The sequence below is a fragment of the Melanotaenia boesemani genome, chromosome 13, assembly GCF_017639745.1.
Source record: "Melanotaenia boesemani isolate fMelBoe1 chromosome 13, fMelBoe1.pri, whole genome shotgun sequence".
Taxonomy (NCBI): domain Eukaryota; kingdom Metazoa; phylum Chordata; class Actinopteri; order Atheriniformes; family Melanotaeniidae; genus Melanotaenia; species Melanotaenia boesemani.
In genome coordinates this window covers 7,949,051-7,971,841 of record NC_055694.1, presented here as the reverse complement: position 1 = coordinate 7,971,841, position 22,791 = coordinate 7,949,051, and the positions used below count along the sequence as shown (strand labels likewise).

The following is a 22,791-nucleotide window of genomic DNA, read 5'->3' as shown; positions in this document are numbered from 1 at the left end:
TTTAACTTGCATTGCTCCTTTTTTCCTCCGTGTCTTTATGCGTCATGCAATTAAAAAAAACTGGATTTCTGCTAACTTTCTTCCTTGATAGTTCTGTCTGCCTTGTCTGAACTACAGGGTTAGTGTGACCCAAGCTGCTGCAAGTGCAGTTTCACGTGTTGTTGAGCGCAAGGTATAGTTGCTCTAGTCTAGCGCATTGCATTCAAGGGTTGTCGCATCCTTAAGTGCCCGCTGATGTTGTCGGGACCATGTGTGCAGCCCGTGAAAACTATCGCTGTTGTTACCACGGCTCGCATGCAGCGCTGACCTTATCAGCGCCATGGACACATGACAAAAAATAGCGTTGCTAGAGAGGGGGGGGGGGGGGGGGGGGGGGGGGGCACCGTTTCAGCACCACAGTCCGCAAACAGCGACTTCATTTTAACTCTTGCAGACTTGGCTGTCATGGTGCTTTACAGATTTTAAATTGCAGAAATGCATTTATCTACCTGTTGCTCATCTAAGAAGTTTTCTACATTCTTACATAGGTGCGTACCCTATGCTTTAACCTATGTAAGCTACAGAGTTGCAGTCTTTCTTTCTTTTCTTGTGTTTTCAGCTTAATGCATGTGCATGCAGTGGTTATAACAAACAACACTTTTGTCGCCACTTTAAGCCAAAGTAGTTTCAAGCTTGCAATAGCAGGAGTAGTGTGTGTCTTGACAAACTTGCACAAAAACATTTCAGGTTCATCAGCAATCTAATCAGTAAGTAGTGTTTGTAGTAAGAGCAGTATTTACATTATTACATTACAGTCATTTAGCAGAGGCTAGTAGGCAGGACTTTAGTTCCCTCTTTTACAGTAAAACTGGAATAAATATTTTAATTGGTCATATTGTGGTAGAAAATGCAGTGTAAGTATCTATTATAACAGTAGTGTCATTAGTTTATGTAACAGCTCTTCTAGTTGTGCCAATAGTTTTCAGAAAAGGAGCAACAGCAGGTAATGTTTTAGTAACAGCAGTAGTGTTGTGGGAATGCTTACACCTAGAGGTGACCTCTGTAGGTGACCTCACCCCAGAGGAGCAGTTTTGAAGAGACAGGAAAGTAATTCTTTCCACACCTCCACTTGCCATTGTGTATTATATAAATAAACTTGCTGTGCTTTACCTTTCTCCAATTTCTCACTTAAGTCAGTCTCACATTAATTGACTCATAAATAATGTGGCTGCGCGATTCTCTTTTTCTTCTTACAGTTGGTGTTGCTTTATTTATTTAACCTTATAGAGAGTTCATTTAAGTATTGTAAGAGGAATACAGTAACACCTGTTTTTCTGGTCTGATCCAAACCTCTTTAAAGACTTCCATGTACAGTTCTGAACAGTTCTGTCACTGGTATAAGGAAAATGATGTGATTATGCTGTCCACATATGCTGTTGGAAGCTTCAAACTGATTTTCTTTCTTTCTTTTCCCTACTTTCTAGCTAAATTAATTCTGTTGTTTAAAGTTTTTCTGTTCATTCATAACCCTGTCTGCTGTACTCTTACTTGAGGGCAGGTAGACACTTTGACTTATTTGATGAGAAAATTAAAATAGAAAGAGGCATGTTTGTCTCTCAAACTAATTAAACTAATCAGCTGAACATTTTAAGTCTGTGATCAAAAGTTGTTCATATACCTGTCCAATATGTTAACGGTATGATTACAGCATGTGGCAAAATACTGAGCAATAATTTGTCATGCTGGAAAAGAGGTAAGCTGGTAAGGCTGATTTATCTGTGAGTGCATTTAGCCTTGCTGTGTTTGGAGATATCTTGTCCCTTATGCCATGGGTTTTTATTTTAGCTTGATTTTCCCATGAAAAAAATTCTCCACTCATCTCTTATTTGTGGTCTGCCTGCAGCTCTTGTGTCAAGTAGTATAGTTGTTTATGCAAATGGGAAGCTAATGAAATACTCTTGTTATTCTGTCAAGTGAACAGCCATTTAGAAAAAGAAAATCAAACTACTCTTCTTTCCAAGTCAAAAAGCCAATACTTGTGTTACTCTATTAGTGTGACAGAGGATGACAGTAAATCCCTATAGTGCACCCTCTTGGCATTTTATCTTCAGGCTGACACAACGTATCTATTCCGTGTTCCAACTCTGCTGATATTCACCTATATATCTGGATAAATGCCAGTGAAGGACTGAAAGCCGTGTTGAAGCACTTTGAACTTTGTTTGCTGTTATTAAACTACATTGTATAAGTTATGAAGAAAAAACATTTGATAGTGGAAAAGGGTTGCAATAAGTCAGGTACAAGTTAAAAGGTATAATGACTCTTAAAGTTGATTGTTTTATTTACCTGTTATTATCCCAATTTGTTGATGTACTCAAGTAGAGATAGAGCAGAAATTTGGCTAGCAGTTATTGAAGTTTTGTTTGTGTCTTTAAATGAAGATACTAGTAGCAAAGCTGACTCAAATGTGTGCTTTGCATGGGACAAAAACTGATATAGGCAGGACAAGTGATGCAACAAGAGCCTTTTTCCATGTTTGCAGAATTATTCTGGATTTAAAGATAGGGCAAAACAACTAGTGTCATTTAAACTCTGTGAAGGAAAAAGTTATAACTAGTAATTGTCATCTTGTTTTCTATTGTTTTTGTATAGATTGCATGTGGTATATGTTTTAGAGGGTTCCTCCAGGTAATCCAGCTTTCTCCTTATTAGTTTACTGGATGTGTAATTTGCCACCCTAATGTGAATTAATTTGTCTATTGGTTTGTGTTTATGTGATGCATTGAAAGGATTGATCACCTGTTCAGGGTGTGTCCTGCCTCTTGCCCTGCCCATGACCCCAAATTGGATACACAGTATAGCAGATGGATGGACTTATAGATTATCTATAAAGCACGGATGTCTCTATTACATGCTGTAAAATCGTATTCTTGGAGCAGTTAAAATCCTCTGCTATCACTGTTCTTACAATAACTGATAGAAAGGATAGTGTGTCTTTGAGGAGCACACAGTCATGTGTTCCAGCTGCGAGGGCTGCTGCCAGATGGTCTGGCCCCTTCCTCTGCACAGTCACAAATTCCAGCCCCTGTCAATCAGCTTGCACAAGACCCAAAGGGCGGCTGGCCTCTGGTTTCTCTAAAGGGTTATATGTGAGAATTTGACTGGCTGCAGAAAGATGATGTTCAGCTCAGAACTTGATTAGTATGAATAAAACCAGAGGTGGAGAAGTGAGGATTAAAGATGTCGCTGTAACCCTGTCAAGTCTTTTAGGATAAAAGATAGCTACAGTTTTATTTAAATACCAAACACAATTAACTGAGAACGTAAAATCCCAAATCAGGCAGACAAAGTGGCTCTCGTTTATAATAAGATAACTGTGCTTTCTTACTTAGTTTGTCCATGATTTCACCTTCTGCTGTATGTTGATATATTGTACAATAGCTTATTTGACATCTACATTTTACTAGTTCAAGGCAGTAATAGAGGGCACTTGAGTGTGCACAAGCACTGCGTTATTTCTAAGACAGTAAAGCTCCAGTTATAGTTCTCTTGTGTTCATCCTTGACATTTCTGGACAGGGAAACTGAATTCCGCAGCCTCCCTCACTGATACCCCCATGTTTTGGCATGTCCTATAATTCATGCCCTTTTGCCCTCCTATTTTTCTTTACTCCTCTCCAACATCTCCCCTGGTCCTCTCATCTCACCCTACCCTTGTCCGCTCCTTTCTGCCCTTACTCTGTCCTTCTGTCTTCCTTTTCCCTGCAGTCCATTCTCACTCCCATTGTACTCCACTGTATCTTAATAAGCAGCATCGTCCTTTCTGCCCTCATCCTTGTGTATATTAACCTGCCTTGTGAGGAGCTGCTGCCATGTCCCAGAGATAAGAAAAATCATATGGGACAAGTCTTTATAGGTTGAAATATTGTGCACATTTTATAAGCCCTACTCTTTGTATCAGTCAGAGAATTTAGATCTTTTGAGAGAAGCTAATAACAGAGTCGCCATGAGACACAACAGTCAACCTATAAGGGACATCTCTGAGTCTGGGTAGGGGTACAGCTTAATGGCTATCCCTAGATTAAAACATTAGTAATATTTTAAGCATCAATCCCACGACAAGCAGCAAAATTACTCATGTGGGTTATAGTTCAGAAAAGTCGTAGTGCCTCTTTAAATTAACTGATTTATTCTTTTTTTTATTATTTTATTATGCATTTTTATTATTTTTTTTTTTTTACATTCTTCAAGCATAGAAATCCCTTTTAACCAAATCTGCTTTAACTCTATATAAAGACCTGTAGTGTTGTATTTTTCCATCCTCCTCAGGCGTTTGTCCCAAAAGTCAGAGGAAGACAGTTCATCATTTAGCTGTATTTGCTGTAGATTTAAAAAGCACACCCTTGTGTTTTGTAATGGGCCACACAGAAATAAAGCCCACTCTCCACTCTTTTAGCTGTTTGCAATAAATTAACTCTCTATCAACAGATCAGCTGTGCAGGAATGAGTTCAGGTACACAGCAGTGTAAGACGGCACACATATGTGTTATGTTTTTTATTCTGGAAGGGAGGAGGGATCTTTCCTTTCTTGCATCTGGTTTGGATGGGAATAGAACATCAAGAGGATAAAAGAACTCATAATACTCCATGAAAAAGAGAATGAGTATTACTCTTTGGGACTTAGCTTGGATTTTGAAGGTCTATCTGGGTAATTTCATCTCTAAATTTACTCTTCGGTTGACTGGGCACCAGTTGTCAAGTGCAGCATTGGTCCATCTCATTGCTGCTAAATGTATTTAAAAGCCAAATGTATTTAAAATTTACATGTCACAGTCTGCCCTAAATGTGTGAGAATGACCACGTCTGCTACCACACACCGTCACAAGGGAGTAAACCAGAAAGAGGGAGGGCTTTAATAACATCACTGTGGTGTTACAGCGCTGTTTGGCTGCACGTCTTCCCTGTCCCCTCCCACTCGTCTCTACCCCATCCTCCCTCTGCAGTGGACGTGCAATGCATTTGGAGCAGCAGGCAGCAGGTGGAGATGACATCATCTGCACTGCAGCACACTGCAGCACTAGGTCTGAACAAAGACATGTCAGCCTACTGCTAACTATCCTCCCTCTTTCTCTCCGTCTCTGTTTGTATCGCTCCCCCACATATCAGCCAAAGAGAAGGAAAGAGCAAAGCCTTGTATCAAGGCAGGTTCTGGGGCTGTGACTTATCTCAACTCACTGACTCCCCTCCCAACAGATGAACTCAGTCTAGAGTAGACTGGAAACTCTTCACCTCTCTAGCCTCCACAAGCCAATTCGTTGATGGGTGACGATGGATCCAGCGTAGCAAGAAGATTTGCAAACACTCCAAGCAGCTGTTTAAGTTGAGAGGGATCTGCTGATCTGACCACGCTCACTTAGATAGTCTAAAGAATCAAAGGCAGGGACCTCATTGTTGTTCTTTCAGTCCATTATTCATAGTGCAGCATCCTGTCACTGAGAACAGCAAATTAGCAGCCAGAGGCATTGTGCTTTTCCACCCCAATGATAGAAACTACTTGACCTCTTTTATTGTGACTTATAGGAGGTCTCGCTGTGACATTAGCTCTCTATGGAGCCTTCAGGTGAGACTACTAAGGTACTGTAAAGCACAAATGTCACCAGGTCATGCTGTGAAGGCTCCCCACTTAGAGTCATTGGTTCCCTACCTGAGGCATCAATACTCAGAAATGGCAGGGGGCCAAGCACACAGGAAAAGATTTATAGATTATGTTTTCATTGTTTGTCTCTCTACATATTTTTCTTGTGTACTGAGCCCTTCTCCTCCCCTTCATCAATAAGCCAATAGCACACAGGCAGGCCATACGCACACAACCATGTTCCTGTCGCCTAGTTACCGCTCGGCAGCAGGTTGCCACAGAAACGGCCTCATAGTAGCTAAATGGGGAATGCTAATGCAGTCTTCTATACTCCCTGCTGCAGTGGGCTCTCTGTGCCCATCCCAATCCACTGTCTGTTCACAGCATCCTATATGTGTGTGTACACGCACATTCATACTTACCAAGGGCTTGTTGTTTGTTTGTGTGTAAGTGAGTGTTTGTGGTCGGGGGTTTCCTTAATGCTTCATTAAGCCTTGCATCTTATAGGCTTCCATTAACTTATTGCATTTTTAAATGTATAGATAGATAGATAGATAGATAGATAGATAGATAGATAGATAGATAGATAGATAGATAGATAGGTGTGTGTGTGTGTGTGTGTGTGTGTGTGTGTGTGTGTGTGTGTGTGTGTGTGTGTGTGTGTGTGTGTGTGTGTGTGTGTGTGTGTGTGTGTGTGTGTGTTTATTTAGCTTAATTTTTCTTTTTCTTTAAATGAAATTCTTTAAAAGTTATTTGATCTTTTCCCTACTGTTTTTTTTATAATGCAGCATGTTCTACATCTCTGTCATACAGTAGTAAACAGCTTTTGTTGATGCACAACTGAAAACCTGAGCAGAAATGAAGAAACTATCCTCACTTGACACATAACACAAAGTAGTAGTTGTGTTTTAAATTTAAATTCTCTTCAGTCTCCCTCCATCTTGATAAATGGTAAGGCTAGATTTTCAAGGACCCTAGACAGGAGCATAAGTTTTGATTTATTCTGTACTGTCAGCTTCTTAGTTGTGCTTTTAAACCCGTCTATAGAGTAGGGCTATAACAGGGTGTATTTAATCAGTTGGAGAAGGCCTTCAGCTGTACATTCGCTCCCCACCCTTGAGCTTGTCAGAAATGATGTGTGAAAAGGTGGGCACATTTAACATGCCCCCGCTCTTTGGCCTGTCTTTCAACCTCCATTAGGCTGCAGTGAAATATGTTCCGTGATGAGAGTCATTATTACATGACTGATATAGTTTGCAGAATTTTTGTGTACCCAGTTCTTTTGATAAAGTTAATCACTTAGGTTTCCTCTTACATGACTGTAAGATTTTTATGTCTTACAACTGAAAGTAATTACCTTTCCCTCAACTTACTTGTATCTTAAAATCAGACTTGTGCATTTGTTCTCAAATGGTAGATGGCATGCCTCAACACCCTACAACAGTCTCAAATCTCCTCAGAGCAATATATTGGTGCAGCTTGTGGTGCATACTGTGGGATCATTTGTCTTGTCAGGATTCAGGGTTATTTGTGCTGGTACTAGCAAACAGACATTTTTTTTCTCACAGTTGATGCTGCTTATGTGCTGACGTGTTCTGTGTTCTACTGTTTGCCCAGATAACCAGTTCAGAATGTCTATCCTGGAGCGCTTGGAGCAGATGGAGAGGCGAATGGCAGAGATGGCCAGCCACCAGCAGTCGAGCAGTGCAGGGAGTGGCGGAGCTGGGGGAGGAACAGGGGGAGGAGGAGGTGGAGGCAATGGGGGAGGTGGAGGGGGAGGCAACAACATCCAGTCACAGGTAAAACAGCACACCAGGCTGTTTATACCAATACATCCTGCTTAAAACCAGTCATTGTTTTTCAAGTTGTTGTTAATGAGAAAGGAATAATAATAATAATAATAATGATAATAATAATAATGATAATAATCATAATAATAATAATAATGCATTCTTTTTTATTTATGTATTTGAGTGTGCATCTGGCCAGACGCAGGCCAGCAGCTCCTTTGAGAGCCGTGTCGTGGTGGTCTGTGAGAAGATGATGAGCAGAGCTTGTTGGGCCAAGTCCAAACACTTAATCCACTCCAAGACCTTCAGAGGCATGACTCTCCTTCACCTGGCTGCTGGCCAGGGCTATGCCACCCTCATTCAAACACTCATCAAATGGCGGTGAGGACCAAATAATCTCCACATATTTAAGGATCCTTTGGTGTTTGATACAAGTGAGATTTTTATTGTTTTGTCTCTTGTGTCTCTTGTATACCAGTACTAAGCACGCTGACAGTATTGACTTGGAGTTAGAAGTGGACCCTCTCAATGTTGATCATTTCTCCTGCACCCCTCTAGTAAGAGAGCTCAAATTAACATCTGATATTGTGAGCAAAAATCTCAAAACCCCAGCTTGTTTGATAGATTACTTTTGTAACATTTTGCCTGTCTTCCATCCAGATGTGGGCATGTGCGCTGGGTCACCTGGAGGCAGCGGTGGTTCTGTACAAATGGGACAGACGTGCCCTGGCTATCCCAGACTCCCTGGGTCGCCTACCCCTGTCAATCGCACGCTCTCGTGGCCATACCAAACTGGCTGAGTGCCTGGAGCAGTTACAGAGGGAAGAGCAGCAGCCCCCAGCCCCTCTACCACCCACAACTCGCATGTCCTTCTCCCCAGCCCCTGATGCTCCCACCACAGATAGCTGGATGGTCAGCTGGGCAAATGACAGCATAGTAGCACCAAGTGGAAAGCAAGGAGCTCCTGCAACCACTATAACCACATCCAGCACCACCAGCCTCAATCCAGGTCAGTGCAGTGGAAAATCTCTTATTTTCTAATTGTGTATTAACATTTAAGTATTTGTTAATGCATTTTCAGCTAATTATTATTCATTGTACTATTTTGCAGATTTGAGAAGGCCAAGATCAGAGCCCTCTAACTATTACAGCAGTGAGGGCCAGAGAGACCTTCCACTAGCCAAAAAACATAAACCCAACCCAGAACTGTTTCAAACTCGGCCTGACAAAGCCATGTCTGTTCCTCTGAGTCTGGAGCAGCAACAGCTCCACAAGCTGTCCACAAGCACTAAAAGTCTGTCTGCAGAAGGCCTGAGCTCAGACAAAGGCCTGTCTACAGGAGGAAGTACCGGAACAAGCAGATGGACCTCCAGAGAGAGTTTCTCCAGCAACAGCCTGGGGAGGAAAGCACTGGGGATCACTGGGAGCAGCAGCCTTGGGAAGGAGAAACTGGTCAACCGACTGCGGCAACGAGAACATCTCGGCATGCTGGTAATGGCAGACAGAGAAATGGCTGATTCAGAACTGCTATCATATCGAGAGGATCTGGAGAACCAGGACTGTCTCACACAGATGGATGACCTGCAGGTGAGTGTGAAGAAAATGTACTCGGTTGTTTATGCATGTGTTGAATCTGGCAAAAGTGCTGTAATAAATTCATTTGCGACATGTGATGAGGGTATAAAGAATGCTGTATAACAATATGGTAACTTGAATCAACTTCCCAGTATGATTCATTTATATTAAGAACAAAACATCTGGCAGAGAAGTGTTATTTTTAGCTGATCTGCTTTTAAAATATGCATTAATGAGAATTAGTAAAAGGGTGCAGGTATGTACAAATGTATAGATCAAAATATGTGTACTATCAGTTTTTCATATGACAAGCAGAACTAAGACTGACACAAAACGAGTCAGATTTGACATCACAGTACCATGCCACCCAGTTGATAATGGCTTCCTGTATCGTGTAGGGCAATATACAAGAGACCAACCTGGCACACTGTTGATGACCATCACTGCATAATAAACTCTCCATTGATCCTCTCGAGCAGCCAGGGATCCTTCCAGCCATCCATATCAGTCTAACTACTTCTCCAATAGATAAAGTGCTGGATTAAGAATTTTAGCCTCCAGCATCATCACTGTCATCATTATTATCCTCTGCACTGCCATTAAAGCCAATATAGTTGTCACTGGGCCAATCAATTAAACCTGCATAAGTAGACTATGTACCCTCGCCACACCAAGGAAAATTTACCAGATAAGTTATCACCATTGTTTTTGTGAATAAAACAGGTAAATATGATGACTTTGGCGGAACACATCATTGAAGCAACACCAGAGAGAATTAAAAGGGAGAACTTCACCACCGCAGAGTCTGTCCCCTTAGACACATCAGGGGTCAGCAACACCATGAACTGGCTGGCCAACTACCTGGGAGATGTAGAACAGCTGCCAAGCATCATACATTTAAGGTGAGGAGTACCATGGAGCAGGGTACATATAGCCAGCTGTGGTTGTGCTCCCTCACTACTTTAATTTAAAGGCATTGTGCTGAAGTCGGCTTTCTGTCTTCTAAAGGAGTTTATTATATTTGTTATTGGTTTAAAGTAAAAATTACTAAATGTCTATGTAAAATAGAAAAAATCTGTAATTAATAGTGAACCTTCTTCATGCATCTTTGAAGTTTATCTAATACACTAGCTATAATGCAAATGGACTGAATCAGCTTTCTTTCACCAAACATTAGAATAAAGATGTTTGAAAAAGTCAGAATTATAATCTACACCCTTCTTTCCTCAGATCTCTGTACAATGAACCTTTGACCCCATCACCCAACCCTAACCTGAGCCCTGGGGGGTCTCCACTGAAAGAGGGGCCCCTAGAGAGGTCAATGGTCCCATCAGCAGCTGACTGGAGTGAGTTCATCAATGCCTCCAACAGCAAAGTGGAGCGAGACCTGGCCCAGCTGACTCTGTCAGATCCAGAGCAGAGAGAGCTGTATGAGGCTGCCCGCCTTGTCCAAACTGCCTTCCGCAAGTACAAGGTACAGGCCTCAGGTCCCACACGCTGTATGTGCTGTAGCCCACAGAGATAGGGCTGCAGGTTTAGGACTGGTGTAATTAGAAGTTTTTTAGGGGTTGGCTCTGGTGAATGCAGGGATCACTTTTATTTGGTCCCAAAGTTCAACATATGTGATGTGGGTTTTTGCATATTTTGTCTTGAAATGTGCTGTTTCTAATCATTACTAATACTAATAATGTTTTTTCAGGCTTTATCTTTGTCTCATTCTCTGTTCCTCTGCTCATAATGACATTACAATACCAAGAGAAGCTATATAAAAATTCCCCTGTGGTTTCAGCATGGGAAAGGTGGCTTGAGCAGAGCATGGCCTTGCTTAGAGGAGCTGCACTGTCCCCATATCCCTGCTGCATTAGACACAGTTAAGCTAATGTGCGACAACTCTATCCTTGTCTTTGTCTCTTTCTAAGTGAGGGGTATGGTGCCTGCTTCTGCTTGTTGTTAACTAGCTCTTCACACACCAGCCCTTTCCCCGCTGCCCAATCCCATTCTTGAACTCCCTACCCACCCCCTCAGATACTTTTAACAAGTTTTAATATGAAAAACTGTTTACTGTCATCCACAGTTGTCTTTTGTGCCTGTTTGCCAGCTGGTACTGAGGTGGCTCTCTGTTGGGCAGGGGCGTACTTCCTCCACCCTTTCACAGGTGGTTGGTCCTCAAGGCGTGGTCTTATTCCAGGGTGGATTCATATACTAGCCACCAAGACACCTCAGGAAGACTCAGCCACAAATATCCTTTGTAGAAAAAAGCAGGTTCTATTGTAACCTCTTACATATACCGCTCTATTCTCCAACAGGGGCGGCCGCTCCGAGAGCAACAGGAAGTAGCTGCTGCTGTTATACAACGTTGTTACAAGAAATACAAACAGGTAGGCAACACAATACACCAAAGAGTTTCAGATATGGTCAAGTCTACATCTGAGTCTCAGAACCTTTCAATGCATCTTTCATAATGTTGTCCTTTTCCTATTTACAAGCTAACATGGATAGCCTTGAAGGTAACTTGTTGCTTGTGTTCTATAGCACTCTTGTACTGTTCCACACATTCAAAGCATGACAGTGCTGTGTTGTTGTTTGCAGTATGCACTTTATAAGAAGATGACGCAGGCCGCCATCCTTATCCAGAGTAAATTCCGCAGCTACCACGAACAGAAGAAGTTCCAGCAGAGCAAGAGGGCTGCTGTGCTCATTCAGCAATACTACCGCAGCTACAAGGAGTTTGGCAGGCTGAAGCCCCATCACCGTGGGGCTGCTGCTGCTCTGGTGCAGCACAAGTTGAGGTAAACACTCAGGCAATGCTGAATTAAGGCCAAATGCTTGAATATGTTAATCTAGCTATAAACAGTTTGAAAAAGAGACTATTTTATGCCTATATTTGGAGATATTACTGAACTTTAGTGGAAACTGTAAAGATGGTAGATGCCTTGAGCATTTGCTACCAGAAAGAAGTGAAAACATTATAAAAAGTTACCTTCAGCTTATTAAATTCATATTTTCACTAAATAATTGACTCAGGTGTCGTTTTACAAACAGTTGTTTTCTGCACAGTGAGATTTTGTCTTCTTTCTGCTGTCTTGCAGAGGTAGTCTGCTCACAAAGAGGCAGGATCAGGCTGCCAGAAAGATTATGAGGTTCCTACGACGCTGCCGCCACAGGTAGGTCCAGACACTGCCTCACACACATGTTAACATTCCAGATAAAAGTTTACTCTCAGTTTTGCTAGAAGGGCTGGTTCTTGGTCTAAAATAGGAATATCTCATTGAAATAATTGTTAACGCAAGGCAAGTTTATTTGTTTAGCTCATTTCATACATAAAAGTAAATAAATGTAAATGAAGACATAAAGATAAATAGAAACAATGCAGTTACAATTAAAATCATGTAACACACAAATAAAAAGACAGATGGCATCAGAAGTGAGTACAACCCTGTGCAATACTACTTTAATGTCAGAAGATTTTAAATGTTATCACTTGTCAATGATTACATTATTTCCTAAAAAGCATCCAATACAAAAGCTTCACAAAGATTTTATGAAAAATATAGGCCCCATAATACAACCTCGGTTCTCAGAGTTATCAGTATACTAACAGTTATGGTGACTAAACAGCCCACTAAAGAACAATTTACCTTCAAAGGTTTTCTCTTGTTGTTTTATACAGCAGGTAATAAGGCTAAAGTCACATAGCAACCAGGCATCAGTTTCTACATGTGTTAAAATGACAGTAAGTTCTCTATCACAGATAGGCTCAAGAAACCATCCATTCTATTGTGCTTTGTAAAATTTCAATAGAATTTCATTGCTTAACGAGTAATTGTGCATTGACATCATCTTGACCGGTCGCCATACAGTTGCATCAGACAAAGTTCCCTTTATGCTATTAAAATATCCCCAAGGTAGAAGTTATAAATGCAAAAACATAGTTTTATGAACTTCAGTTGGTTGCTGTTCTAGCAGTGTGAACACAAAAAAGAAGGAAGCATTGTTTCTAATAGTTAAAAGTCAAAAAGCACCTTTTGGAAGTCTGAGTTTACCCAACAGCTTCAAAAGTGGGAATGCCATGTAACATTAGCCTCAACGTATGGATGCTTACTAAAAAAAACAATAAGTCTAATAAAAACTGTATGGAGTTCACATTAGCCATGACTACTAGACTGAATGAATTGTCCTGACTGTAAAGTACAGGGGTGAGTATCACGAATGAGCCCTCCATGAGTGCAAAGGGTTTTGGGAAAAATATAGAATAACATACCAGCATTCTATCTGACATGATAATTTGGTTGATAAGGAATATTCCGGTGTTGCTACCAAAAGCAGAGTGGTTAAAGGAGGAAAAAAATGGACATTAAACTGACCTGACCCTGAAAGAAATTTTAAAAAGAAAAGTAGAACAATACACATCCTGCAACAAAAATTCAGCGAAAAAAATAGTGCTGTAAAAATTGCAGAGCGTACGTGCAGAAATGTGTGCAGGCAGGTATCTTTCATGCCAAGGATGATTGCTCTGCCATCACAAACAGCATTGGACATGAAAAATTAAAGATTGGATTTAGGAAATTAGAGGTCTCTGATTTTCTAACCATCCATCGTAGAAAATAAGGCAGTTTTTTGTTTATTTGTTTTAGAGGTGATAAAATGTCAGTCGTTTGACATTTAAGTAGTTTTGTGCTGTGATGAACTCACTTCTGCTGTTCGCTGCACTACTCATCTGACAATTTTTTTCCTCTTTTTACTTTTTGCTACTTTGTTGGATGTGTTTGTTTTTGTTGAAAACAATCGGTGGTTAGAAATGTCCCCAACCCCCTAAGCTCCACCTCCCTCTCCTCACTGTATTTGGCCCCCACCTGTCCTCGCCCCCCTCCTTCACAGTGCCTACTGTGTGCTAATAGCTGTCTGGTATTGTTTTGCTGTTTATGCCAAGCCCCTTGATGGACCATAGACTGTTCAAGCGGGTGAGTGCAGCCTCAGCAACTCAGTTCGTGCCTCCCCTCCTCTCTCTTTCTCTCTTTCTGTCTCTGTCTTTCGCTCTCTCTCTCAACCTTTTCATTCTATGGGCCTCTTCCTCCCTAAATCCCTCTTATGTCTTACTCTCACTCTTTAATAATGCAGTTATCTCCTCCTGAAGCCTCAGCCTTGGCATTCTCTCCCTTCTTTCCTCTCTCATTTTCTGTTTTGCTCTTTCTCTCCTACCCCCCGTCCCCAACCCTCCTCATCCTCCATCACTGTTGCTTGATGCCTGCTTGCATGAAGGCTGCCAACTGGAGCCACAGGTGGACTGAGATGCTCAGATTTAGAGCAGAACCTCAATCTCAAACTAACAAAATGCTCATGAATGACAATATTGCTGCAACACTTACCAGACACTTCTCTGACTTTCTTTTATCTCTGTCTTTCTCTCCTTGGAAATTACATTTTGTTCATTTGTTTGTTTTGTTGTTTTTTTTTTAATTTTATTTAAGCTTTGTGTGGTTATGCAGATGGCCAGTTTGAAACGTACAGGAGGCTTTTTTTCTCAACTATGTTTTTTTCCTGCTGCATGTAAAGTAGTGACAACTATGGTCCTCGCTCTTCCACATTTAGGCATGCTATGAACCTGCTGTTTCTCAAGTAGCTGTCTTTCTGGGTGCCTGGCTAACTGTATGCTCTGTTTCTAGCCACTCGACAGACTGTGAGGAGGACTTAACCCCACTAAGTTCTGTTTGTCAAAACTGTGTGAAGCCATTTAAATGATATGCCCACCGATTTATTAAAACAAAATGACAAATTTAAAAGAAGAAATAACTACTCAATGATTTGCCCAAGTCACAGAAATCTCCACATTATTATCAACAAACATTAGCCTTTTTGCTGCTACCTGCTGTTACTTTCAGGTTCCATGTTATATAACAGGTTACCACACTTTTAGAGCAGGTGTGATTGCTGCCACCTCATATTGCAGGTTTTTCTGCCTTGCTGTGATGTAGGTTAGCAGGCTATGATAGCACATAGGTTACAGTGTAAAAAACAAACAATAGTCTTCTCCACCCACTGAGAATACAGCTTAGTGTTTTAAGAGATTCACACCTCAAGGGAGCAAACCAGTTTATCATGAGAAGATCCACCACACATACTCGCAGTTTGTGCATGTGTTTGCATCAGCATAGTCTTCCTCTCTTCTTTAACACATGCAGTAGATGCAAGCTTGTATGCTCCCAAACAAAATAACCAGAATAAAATGGATACCCATATATTTAAAGAAATATGGGGGTATCCTTTTGTGAACTCACATTTAATTTATTAATTTAACATTTTAAAACCAGATTTATTTATTTATTTATTTAGATGGAAATTCTTGGAATTCTCAGTGTCCTCAAACATCTTGGTAGATAAAAAAAAATAACCTCGTGTACAAAATCAAATATAGCAATTCATGCTGTTCATAAGTAGCGAAAACTGACTAGATAGATTTCTCTTTCTTTCTTTTTTTTCCTGCTGAATTTTCAGGGGAAAACACTTGTCTAAGGATAGAATAATTCTAATTATAATAATTACTTCAATGTTTTTCTGTATTTATTTAGTCACAGAAGCATCTTTTACATAATTTACCGCATATTGTTTGCTATGTAAGAATGATTTTCTAACTGTGTTATCGTCTCTTTTGTGCCTTCCAAAGTGCAAGTGTATTTAAATCCTGACTGATATTTCCTTTCACAGAGCAGCTGTAGTTCCTGATGATCTGGGCTGACTTGATCACTTTCTGATACCTCTGGCTGAACAGTGTGATACTGTTAAGCCTTTGTGTGTGTACATGTGTGTGTGTCTTTATAATGATAAACCTGTGATTACATGCATGTTTATTTATGCATCCTTCTCTGTCTCTGTGTTCCAGGGTGAAAGAATTGAAAAGGGCCAGGGAACATGAGACCCCTCAGAAGAGCCCCCTTGCGATGTGACATCACTCTCCTGACTCCTTTTATCTTTTTTGTTTATACCCGAGACATTTTACAAAAGAACAGAAAGAAAGAAAAAAAAGAAACATCAGTGCAAGCACTGCAGTTATTACAACTACAGCAGTGTTACTGGTTCAACTGCTATTACACGTAAAAGAGCATTTTTTTCACACGTCTATACTTTCCACTGACTTGATTTTGGTTGGAGAGTGGCAACTTCTACAGGATTATAAACTAAAAAGGGGGGTGGGTGCAGAACATTTGCTTCACAGCATTTTTTGCACTTTTTTCATGGATTGCTTCATGTTTTTTGTTTTTTTTTATTTTGGATATGAAGAGATTTTGGATGGTGAAGGAAGACAACACGAGACAGGTGGTCTGTGACGCGAGAGGACCTCAAGGGATGTAAAAAGAAAAGGCTGCTGCAGAAGATCTCATAGGACAGAGAGACCATGCAGAAACATTCTGGGCTCTAATTGTAATACATGATTTTTTTAAGTGACCAATCAATCCATTCAAAGAAGGATTTTTTTTAAAATCAATTATAGCGATTACCCACATGCCCATGTTTATCCTCTGCTGTAGATGGTGATATTCGATTTAGCTCAACAGCTCCTCCTGTCCTACTGTGCTCTGCCCCACCAGTCTGCCCACATGGGTGGAGCTACAAATGAATGTAGAGGGGTTTAAAAATACAGAAACAGATTGGGGATGACATTTCTTAAAAGAAAAAAATACTATGCTTTATTCGTAAATATATATATATATATATATATATATATACATATATATATATATATATATGTAGTCACTTTATTACTTGAATTTGTTCCATATTGTCTAATGTATTTCTTCCATCACGTCCAATGTATTGGTGATCTGTATCTTCAGGCTATATGTTGTTAAATCCTACCAAGAAAAAAAATGCATGACTTCTTGGCAAGAAAAGTCTTTGCCTGTGTGCTTATGGTCTAGTCTTTCAGCCTATCCTCGGCTTTTTTTTTTTTTTTCCTGGACACATCCATATCCACCATCATCAGAGCCTCTACTATTTCTGTAATGAAGCTGTCTCTGTGTCTTCCTGTTTGTTTTATTTCCGTTCTGCTTGTTCAGTTGACTGCCCTTCTGAAGAGATGAAAAAAATCTTGCCTATTTTGTGTTGTAATGGTCATGCAGGTTATTATTGTTCTTTTTAAATGAACTTCAGAGCCTCTGAAGGCTTTTGAGGGGAAGATCACATACATTGCCTTGACGTCTTAGAGATTCTTTTAGGGGTCCCTAAGTTTGTCCCAAAATAGGGGTTTGACAAATCCATATTTTTGACAATTGAGTGATTTATGTATATAAAGAAGGCTGAAAGTACGTAGGAAAAAAAAACATGTTCCCTGCGGGGATTGTATTTTAGAAATATATTATTTTATTCATTAAAAATGGGTCAAAAACAGGTATGAGACAAAAACAGAATATTTGTATAGTTTTGTTTGAATGCCGAAGAAGTATGGTTGTATTGTTTGTATATAGTGTAAATACCTGGGATAAAAATGAGCTATGTGCATGAAAAGTATGAACAGAGTCAAAACAGGTGGGAAAAAACAACAAAAGCAGTAGTGGCTATGCTCTGTAAAAATTAAAACTATTTCACTATTAGAGTAATTTACTTTATTTTGATTGTTCTCAAGATGAACATTTTGCTAAAGCATGATAATATTGCAATATGATTAAAAAATATAAAAAAATATTGTATTTAGTGTTAGGAGAGGTCTTAAAAATGATCTTTAAACAAGTATGTTTTTTTTTTCTTTCGTTTTTTTTTTTTTTTTTGTTGTTGTTGTTGTTTTTTTCCCGTTCATTTTTTTTTTTTTTTTGGGCTCCCAAGAAATTTTTGCCAATGGTGCCAAGGTATGTGAATGCTATATAGCTTAAGAAGATAAGTTCATTTTTGCAGAACAGATAATTCTACAATGAAATACACACTAGCACTGAAGACCATAATGTCACAGCTGGCTGAGGATTGCGAAAACAATGAGGTACACAGGTTGCAGAGGGTCTCATTTCTTAACAGAAAGCATTTAAGTCTATCATGTCTCCAGCATCCAGATATGTAAAGTATTTACTCATCCCTGAATCTACTATATGAAAGTTGTGTGAGATTTTTTTGTCATCAACAAAAATGGAATGTGATATGATCACCAAGGCATCTTGTATGAACCTAAAGATTGTAAACGACAGCCTTGCCCTGTAAAGTAACCCATGTTATACTCTGTCACTGAAAAAGATTTGCTTCTTCAGATGTGCAATATCTTGGATCAAGCATTGATTTATGATTTATAGGTTGATCCCTGCTGTAAACGAGAGGCAAGATTGTCCCAATACAATATACTTTATAAGAAATGTCCTCAATCAAGGCTGCCAGTGACTAAATTATTTTTGTATCTTAGTTGAAAAACTTTTGTTTTCTTTTTTTTATTTTGTCAAGGTTAAAAAAAATGTGACACACTTTTCTGTCATGCAGTTGAATGCACACTTGCAAAATGAACCTTTCCAAATGTAAAAGGTGCTAATGTAATTCTGGCCAGGATGACAGTATTAAAAGAATCAATGTGGTAAAACGGCTGTAATAACTAATGTGTTAAATAGTGCACTTGTGCCAATTATGAAGCAAAAGATGTATCTTGTACTCTGGATGAGGTATTTGTTTAGAGTGAGCTGTAGTAACAATTTGAGAGAGAATAACAGATGAATTGTTACAGGTGCCTGTTGGCTGCTGTCTAATTCCTATAATATATTCCTACCAGAAAGTATATTCTGTATCCAAACATGTGATCATTCAGCCAAGTGCCACAGGACAACTTGATTTTTCTTTTTCATATATTTCGTTTTAAATTGTCATTTGGCTAAATAGGTATTTCTTTGATTTTTTTCTTGATTGCCTGGTTGTTCATGTTTGGGTTTTTTGTTTGTTTGTTTGTTTGTTCTTTTGTTTGTTTGTTTGTTTTTCACACCTGATTTGTAAACATTGTTAGCTGAGTATTTATGTAGAAAGTGCCTATTCATATCTTCATAACACCAGTCCAGTCTCAGAATGCATACAGTGTACCTAACATTGAGGAGCTGCAAGAGAACATGGTCACCCACAGTGTTGCATCCTCTGCATGAACTTGTATTATGATCCCCATTACACTCTGCAAAATCAGTAGAACAATCTAGCTTTGCTTTTTATTTTCCAGGCTTCCATTTTCTACTGAGACAGCTTGTAACATAGAAATGCCACTACTGGGGTTGTTGCCTTGCATTCATCCTCTGGTGTGTGGGTAGAATGCATAGCCAGTGCAATGTTTTGGTATCAAAGGAGAAGGATTTATTATGCTTGCATGGGTAAAATAGTTAACTGGGTGACAGAGCCGCACCTATAGCATGCTTATTTTCCTTGAATCGGTAGCCAGATAGACTTGTCAAAAAGGCATACTGTTCTGTAAAGCGATGAACACTGGTTTGGTGTGTCACAGAACTCAGAAAGACAGAGGGTATGTGACTAAAGGGCAAATACCTGCTAATTCAGCCAATGATCAATAATCAGTAGCTACTGACGTTTTCATGGCTAAGCATGAGGACAGGACTGTTTTTAGAGCAAGCCCTAACTTTTTAGAGTCTTTATTTGCCTTTTAGTATCATTTAGATTCAATCGGTGTATTCCCAACTTCACTTAGGACAAATGTGCAATGTTGCAGACATTGTGACATTATTTATAGTAAACTAACTAAAGGGATACGCTGTACACACAGACACACGCACAAGACATAGCACAGCACACATTCAGACATGTCAAGTTGTCAGTTTCATTTGTGAACTGAGTGGTGACAGATGAGGGACTGGTTCACCTCCCTTTTGTATTTTACTCAGGGTGCCAAAATGGGGAGGAGGAAACAGAGCAGGACTTGTGATTCGCAGCAGAGGAAGCTAAAAGTGAAATGGGAAAACCTTTCAGCAGTGCTAAAAAAGAAAATATGGGGCAAGCGGGTTCACTATGGGGATACAGAACTCTTTAAAATGTATGAATATAATATATAATCCATTTCCTCCCAGTAACCTTGAACATTACAGACACTAGCCCTGGAATAGAGTCCATTTATATATATCTCATTAAGATAAATGATTTGACTTTCTGTCACGGAAACCTGTCAAATCATTGTATTATTCTGGCCACTTCTTTAGGCCTTTAATTTATCTAAGTGACAAAGTGTAGGGGGTATTTAAGATTAAGAGTGTAGTTATATGAAAATTGCACCTGCAAATCTTGTTTTTACTGCCATTTTTTGAGTGGGATGACAGGTTCGCTAATAGGCACTCTTCTTTATTATGCATTATAATAAATTTCAAGATGTTCTGCGGATTGACCTGAGAATCTGCCTTTCCTCCTCTTCTTTTTCCTAACCACCCAAACCAGAGAAAGGTAGGCGCATCAGGACAACAGAACAGAAGCAGTTTTACTGTATATTCCACTTGTTGACACAGAGCAATAAAGAACTATTTTGTGGAGACCTATAGACCTAGCAAAGTTTAAAGTGATTGGACACACATAGTTGACTTACTCTTATGCAAATGCCAGTATTGCAAGACAAGCATTCAGTAGTTTATGGACAGCAATTATATGGCACCCTTTACCGAACTGCACGTTTTCATCGATTCCAAACTGAGAAGAAAAAAAAGGCCCTGCTTTGATAGAAAGTTATGGGTCCTCGACACTTTGCATGTGAACTAGTGTTAGATCTATTTTCCTCTCCTCTATAGCTGTCTTTCTCTCTGTCTTTACCTGTTATGTGACCCGATTTTTCTCCCCACTCCCTTCCCTTCCCGGCCCTTAAAAAGCTTCTCTCCTCTTGGTTCTTCTGATGTGTTTTGCTTTCCTCCTTTTTCTTCCCTTCTCTTGTTTGTAAGTTTTATTTTTGTAATTGTGCATGTACAAGCGTCACTGACTCGATGGATATGTTTAAAAAAAAGGAAAAAAAAAGAGATTTCAGCTGCTGAAGCCATGCAAAACGTTTTGAATTGCCCTTAAAATATGGAAGATGTTTTCTGAATGCTTTATATTCTTTCTGCTGTAAAATAATAAAAAAAAGGAAAAAATTAAGAAAACTTGAGAACCAACTTTGCCCCGTCTTTTTGCTTCCTCTTTATTTCTGTTCAACAAACAAATATGGTCATACATGAGATAAATAAGGACTTTTAAGAAATATATGCATTTAGTTTTCAAACAACATAGAAGTTAATCTTAATAAATTAACTGAAAGTCCCCAATCAACAGGTCTCAGTCACACTTATGGCCTTTTTCTGTTTGTGAGTGTGGATGGCATTTTATATTTATGTAATCTGTGAGTACATGTGTGAGTTCAAATTACATGCCCTGCTTCATGCACAAAGCAACGATCTTTGTTTTGGGCTGTTTCAGACACAGTACTTCCAGAAACACTCTGAATTCCCCGTTCTCTTCCTGAATTGTTTCCGGATGCCCAACATGTGACTGAAAGGATTTAGAAGACTTTGTTTCTCCAGCAACACCTGAAAATAAAAATACAGTTGTAGAGGTATAGTTTTCAGTTACATTTATTGTATTTAGTTTAAAATTGAGAGCCGATTTAGGGATAACACTTGAGGAAAACACACCTCTCTTTTGATCCCCCTTGGTAGCAGACTTGTTTGTCTGACACCTGGAGGAGTAGGAGACGTAAGATTATGCACTATTTTGGAAAATTCATGTCAACATCTTGCATTAGCCAAGTTTCTATGCACATCAATCCTCCAGACATTAAAGTAGTATCCAGTGGTATAAATATGTGCATGAATTATTTTTTATTTATTTATTTTTTTTACCATTTCTGTTAATCTCTCCAGATATCAGCGTAGAATATCTGAGACCAGCAGCATCCTGTGGAGGGAAGGTTTGCTCAGAAAGAGACAGATCGTCCAGCGTGTCCATTCCTCGGTCCTCCACTGATACTGGGGAGAACCCAACCCAACCATACACAGCTGGTTTAAAATGAAAAACACTTACAGGAACACAACAGATGTTATATAACATAATTATCACTGGTAATCACTTGTAACTTTTCAATTATTTAAAGTCTTTCAGTTCATTAAAGTCTGTTCTCTGAGAATACAACGCTAATGTGAACTTTGGTAGAACACTGCTGCACTCAAGTAATTACTTCAAGGGCTGAGACATAACTTGCCTGTCATTAATCTTTACAAATTACATTTTATTTGAAAAAAGAAAACTTATCAGGGAGCTGATTGATGAATTGTTGTGCCTAAAAGCTCTAATAGGGATATTATTCTGTACTCACCAGGTCCTGGATAGGGCATCTCAGCAGATTCTGTGATGGGGTGGGCCAGCAGTGGGCCAGAGGCCATGAGCACAAATGCCCACGAGAAGAGATGGTTGCACTTCATCACTGTCAGACGCTGTTGTTAGAGGTGGTTCTGATTTGCTCAGAGGTCCTCAGGTGAAGAGTTCTACATGCTCCGCTGATCCCAACTGGGTTATATAGTTGCCAGCTGTACCTTGGTCCCCCTCCTGCATGGCATCCAGGAAACACACACACAAACAAAAACACACACACTTTTGCTTCATCTCTATACAACCATCAGAATCACATCCTTACTGGGATAAATCAACATGCAGTCACAGGTGAATTATAGATGCAATAAAATGTCAAGTGTATTGGGCCGTGTTTCAAGGTCGCAGTCATGTTTTACCAGCTCTTTGGCTTGATTGACTCATTTTACTGACTTTGTAAATGGTTTCGAAGCAGGTGCTACGATAGTCATGTAAGCAATATCCAAGGGAGCAGGTGTTGGAGAAGCTGGGCAAACAAATA

General features: G+C 39.7%; 2 protein-coding genes across 2 annotated transcripts in view; one reads left to right on the top strand and one right to left on the bottom strand.

Annotated features, from left to right (window-relative positions):
- camta1a (calmodulin binding transcription activator 1a) overlaps window positions 1-16,922 on the top strand; it is a 295,760-nt gene extending 278,838 nt beyond the window's left edge. Inside the window, exons 12-24 of the mRNA XM_042004277.1 lie at window positions 7,231-7,412; window positions 7,588-7,784; window positions 7,882-7,960; window positions 8,064-8,412; window positions 8,515-8,990; window positions 9,702-9,880; window positions 10,209-10,452; window positions 11,285-11,356; window positions 11,465-11,485; window positions 11,568-11,767; window positions 12,068-12,142; window positions 13,909-13,939; window positions 15,856-16,922. Coding sequence (XP_041860211.1) covers window positions 7,231-7,412; window positions 7,588-7,784; window positions 7,882-7,960; window positions 8,064-8,412; window positions 8,515-8,990; window positions 9,702-9,880; window positions 10,209-10,452; window positions 11,285-11,356; window positions 11,465-11,485; window positions 11,568-11,767; window positions 12,068-12,142; window positions 13,909-13,939; window positions 15,856-15,888 — 2,138 coding nt within the window. The 3' untranslated portion in view covers window positions 15,889-16,922. The remainder of the gene's footprint in view (window positions 1-7,230; window positions 7,413-7,587; window positions 7,785-7,881; window positions 7,961-8,063; window positions 8,413-8,514; window positions 8,991-9,701; window positions 9,881-10,208; window positions 10,453-11,284; window positions 11,357-11,464; window positions 11,486-11,567; window positions 11,768-12,067; window positions 12,143-13,908; window positions 13,940-15,855) is intronic.
- A 4,436-nt stretch (window positions 16,923-21,358) lies between these two features.
- LOC121651509 (urotensin-2-like) lies at window positions 21,359-22,435 on the bottom strand. Its single transcript, XM_042003772.1, has 4 exons — window positions 22,258-22,435; window positions 21,785-21,910; window positions 21,578-21,621; window positions 21,359-21,472 (listed from the first exon to the last, which is right to left on the bottom strand). Exons 1-4 carry the CDS (start codon window positions 22,361-22,363, stop codon window positions 21,359-21,361), a joined length of 390 nt encoding a protein of 129 aa, XP_041859706.1. The 5' UTR covers window positions 22,364-22,435.
- Window positions 22,436-22,791: the final 356 nt, after the last annotated feature.

Excerpts from the sequence above, each read along its gene's own strand:
- LOC121651509 (XM_042003772.1), bottom strand. The coding sequence starts at position 22,363 with ATGAAGTGCAACCATCTCTTCTCGTGGGCATTTGTGCTCATGGCCTCT. Across the intron at positions 21,911-22,257 it reads GATGCCCTATCCAGGACCTG|TATCAGTGGAGGACCGAGGA; the intron begins GTGAGTACAGAA and ends GGTTCTCCCCAG. Across the intron at positions 21,622-21,784 it reads TGGAGAGATTAACAGAAATG|GTGTCAGACAAACAAGTCTG; the intron begins GTAAAAAAAATA and ends CTACTCCTCCAG.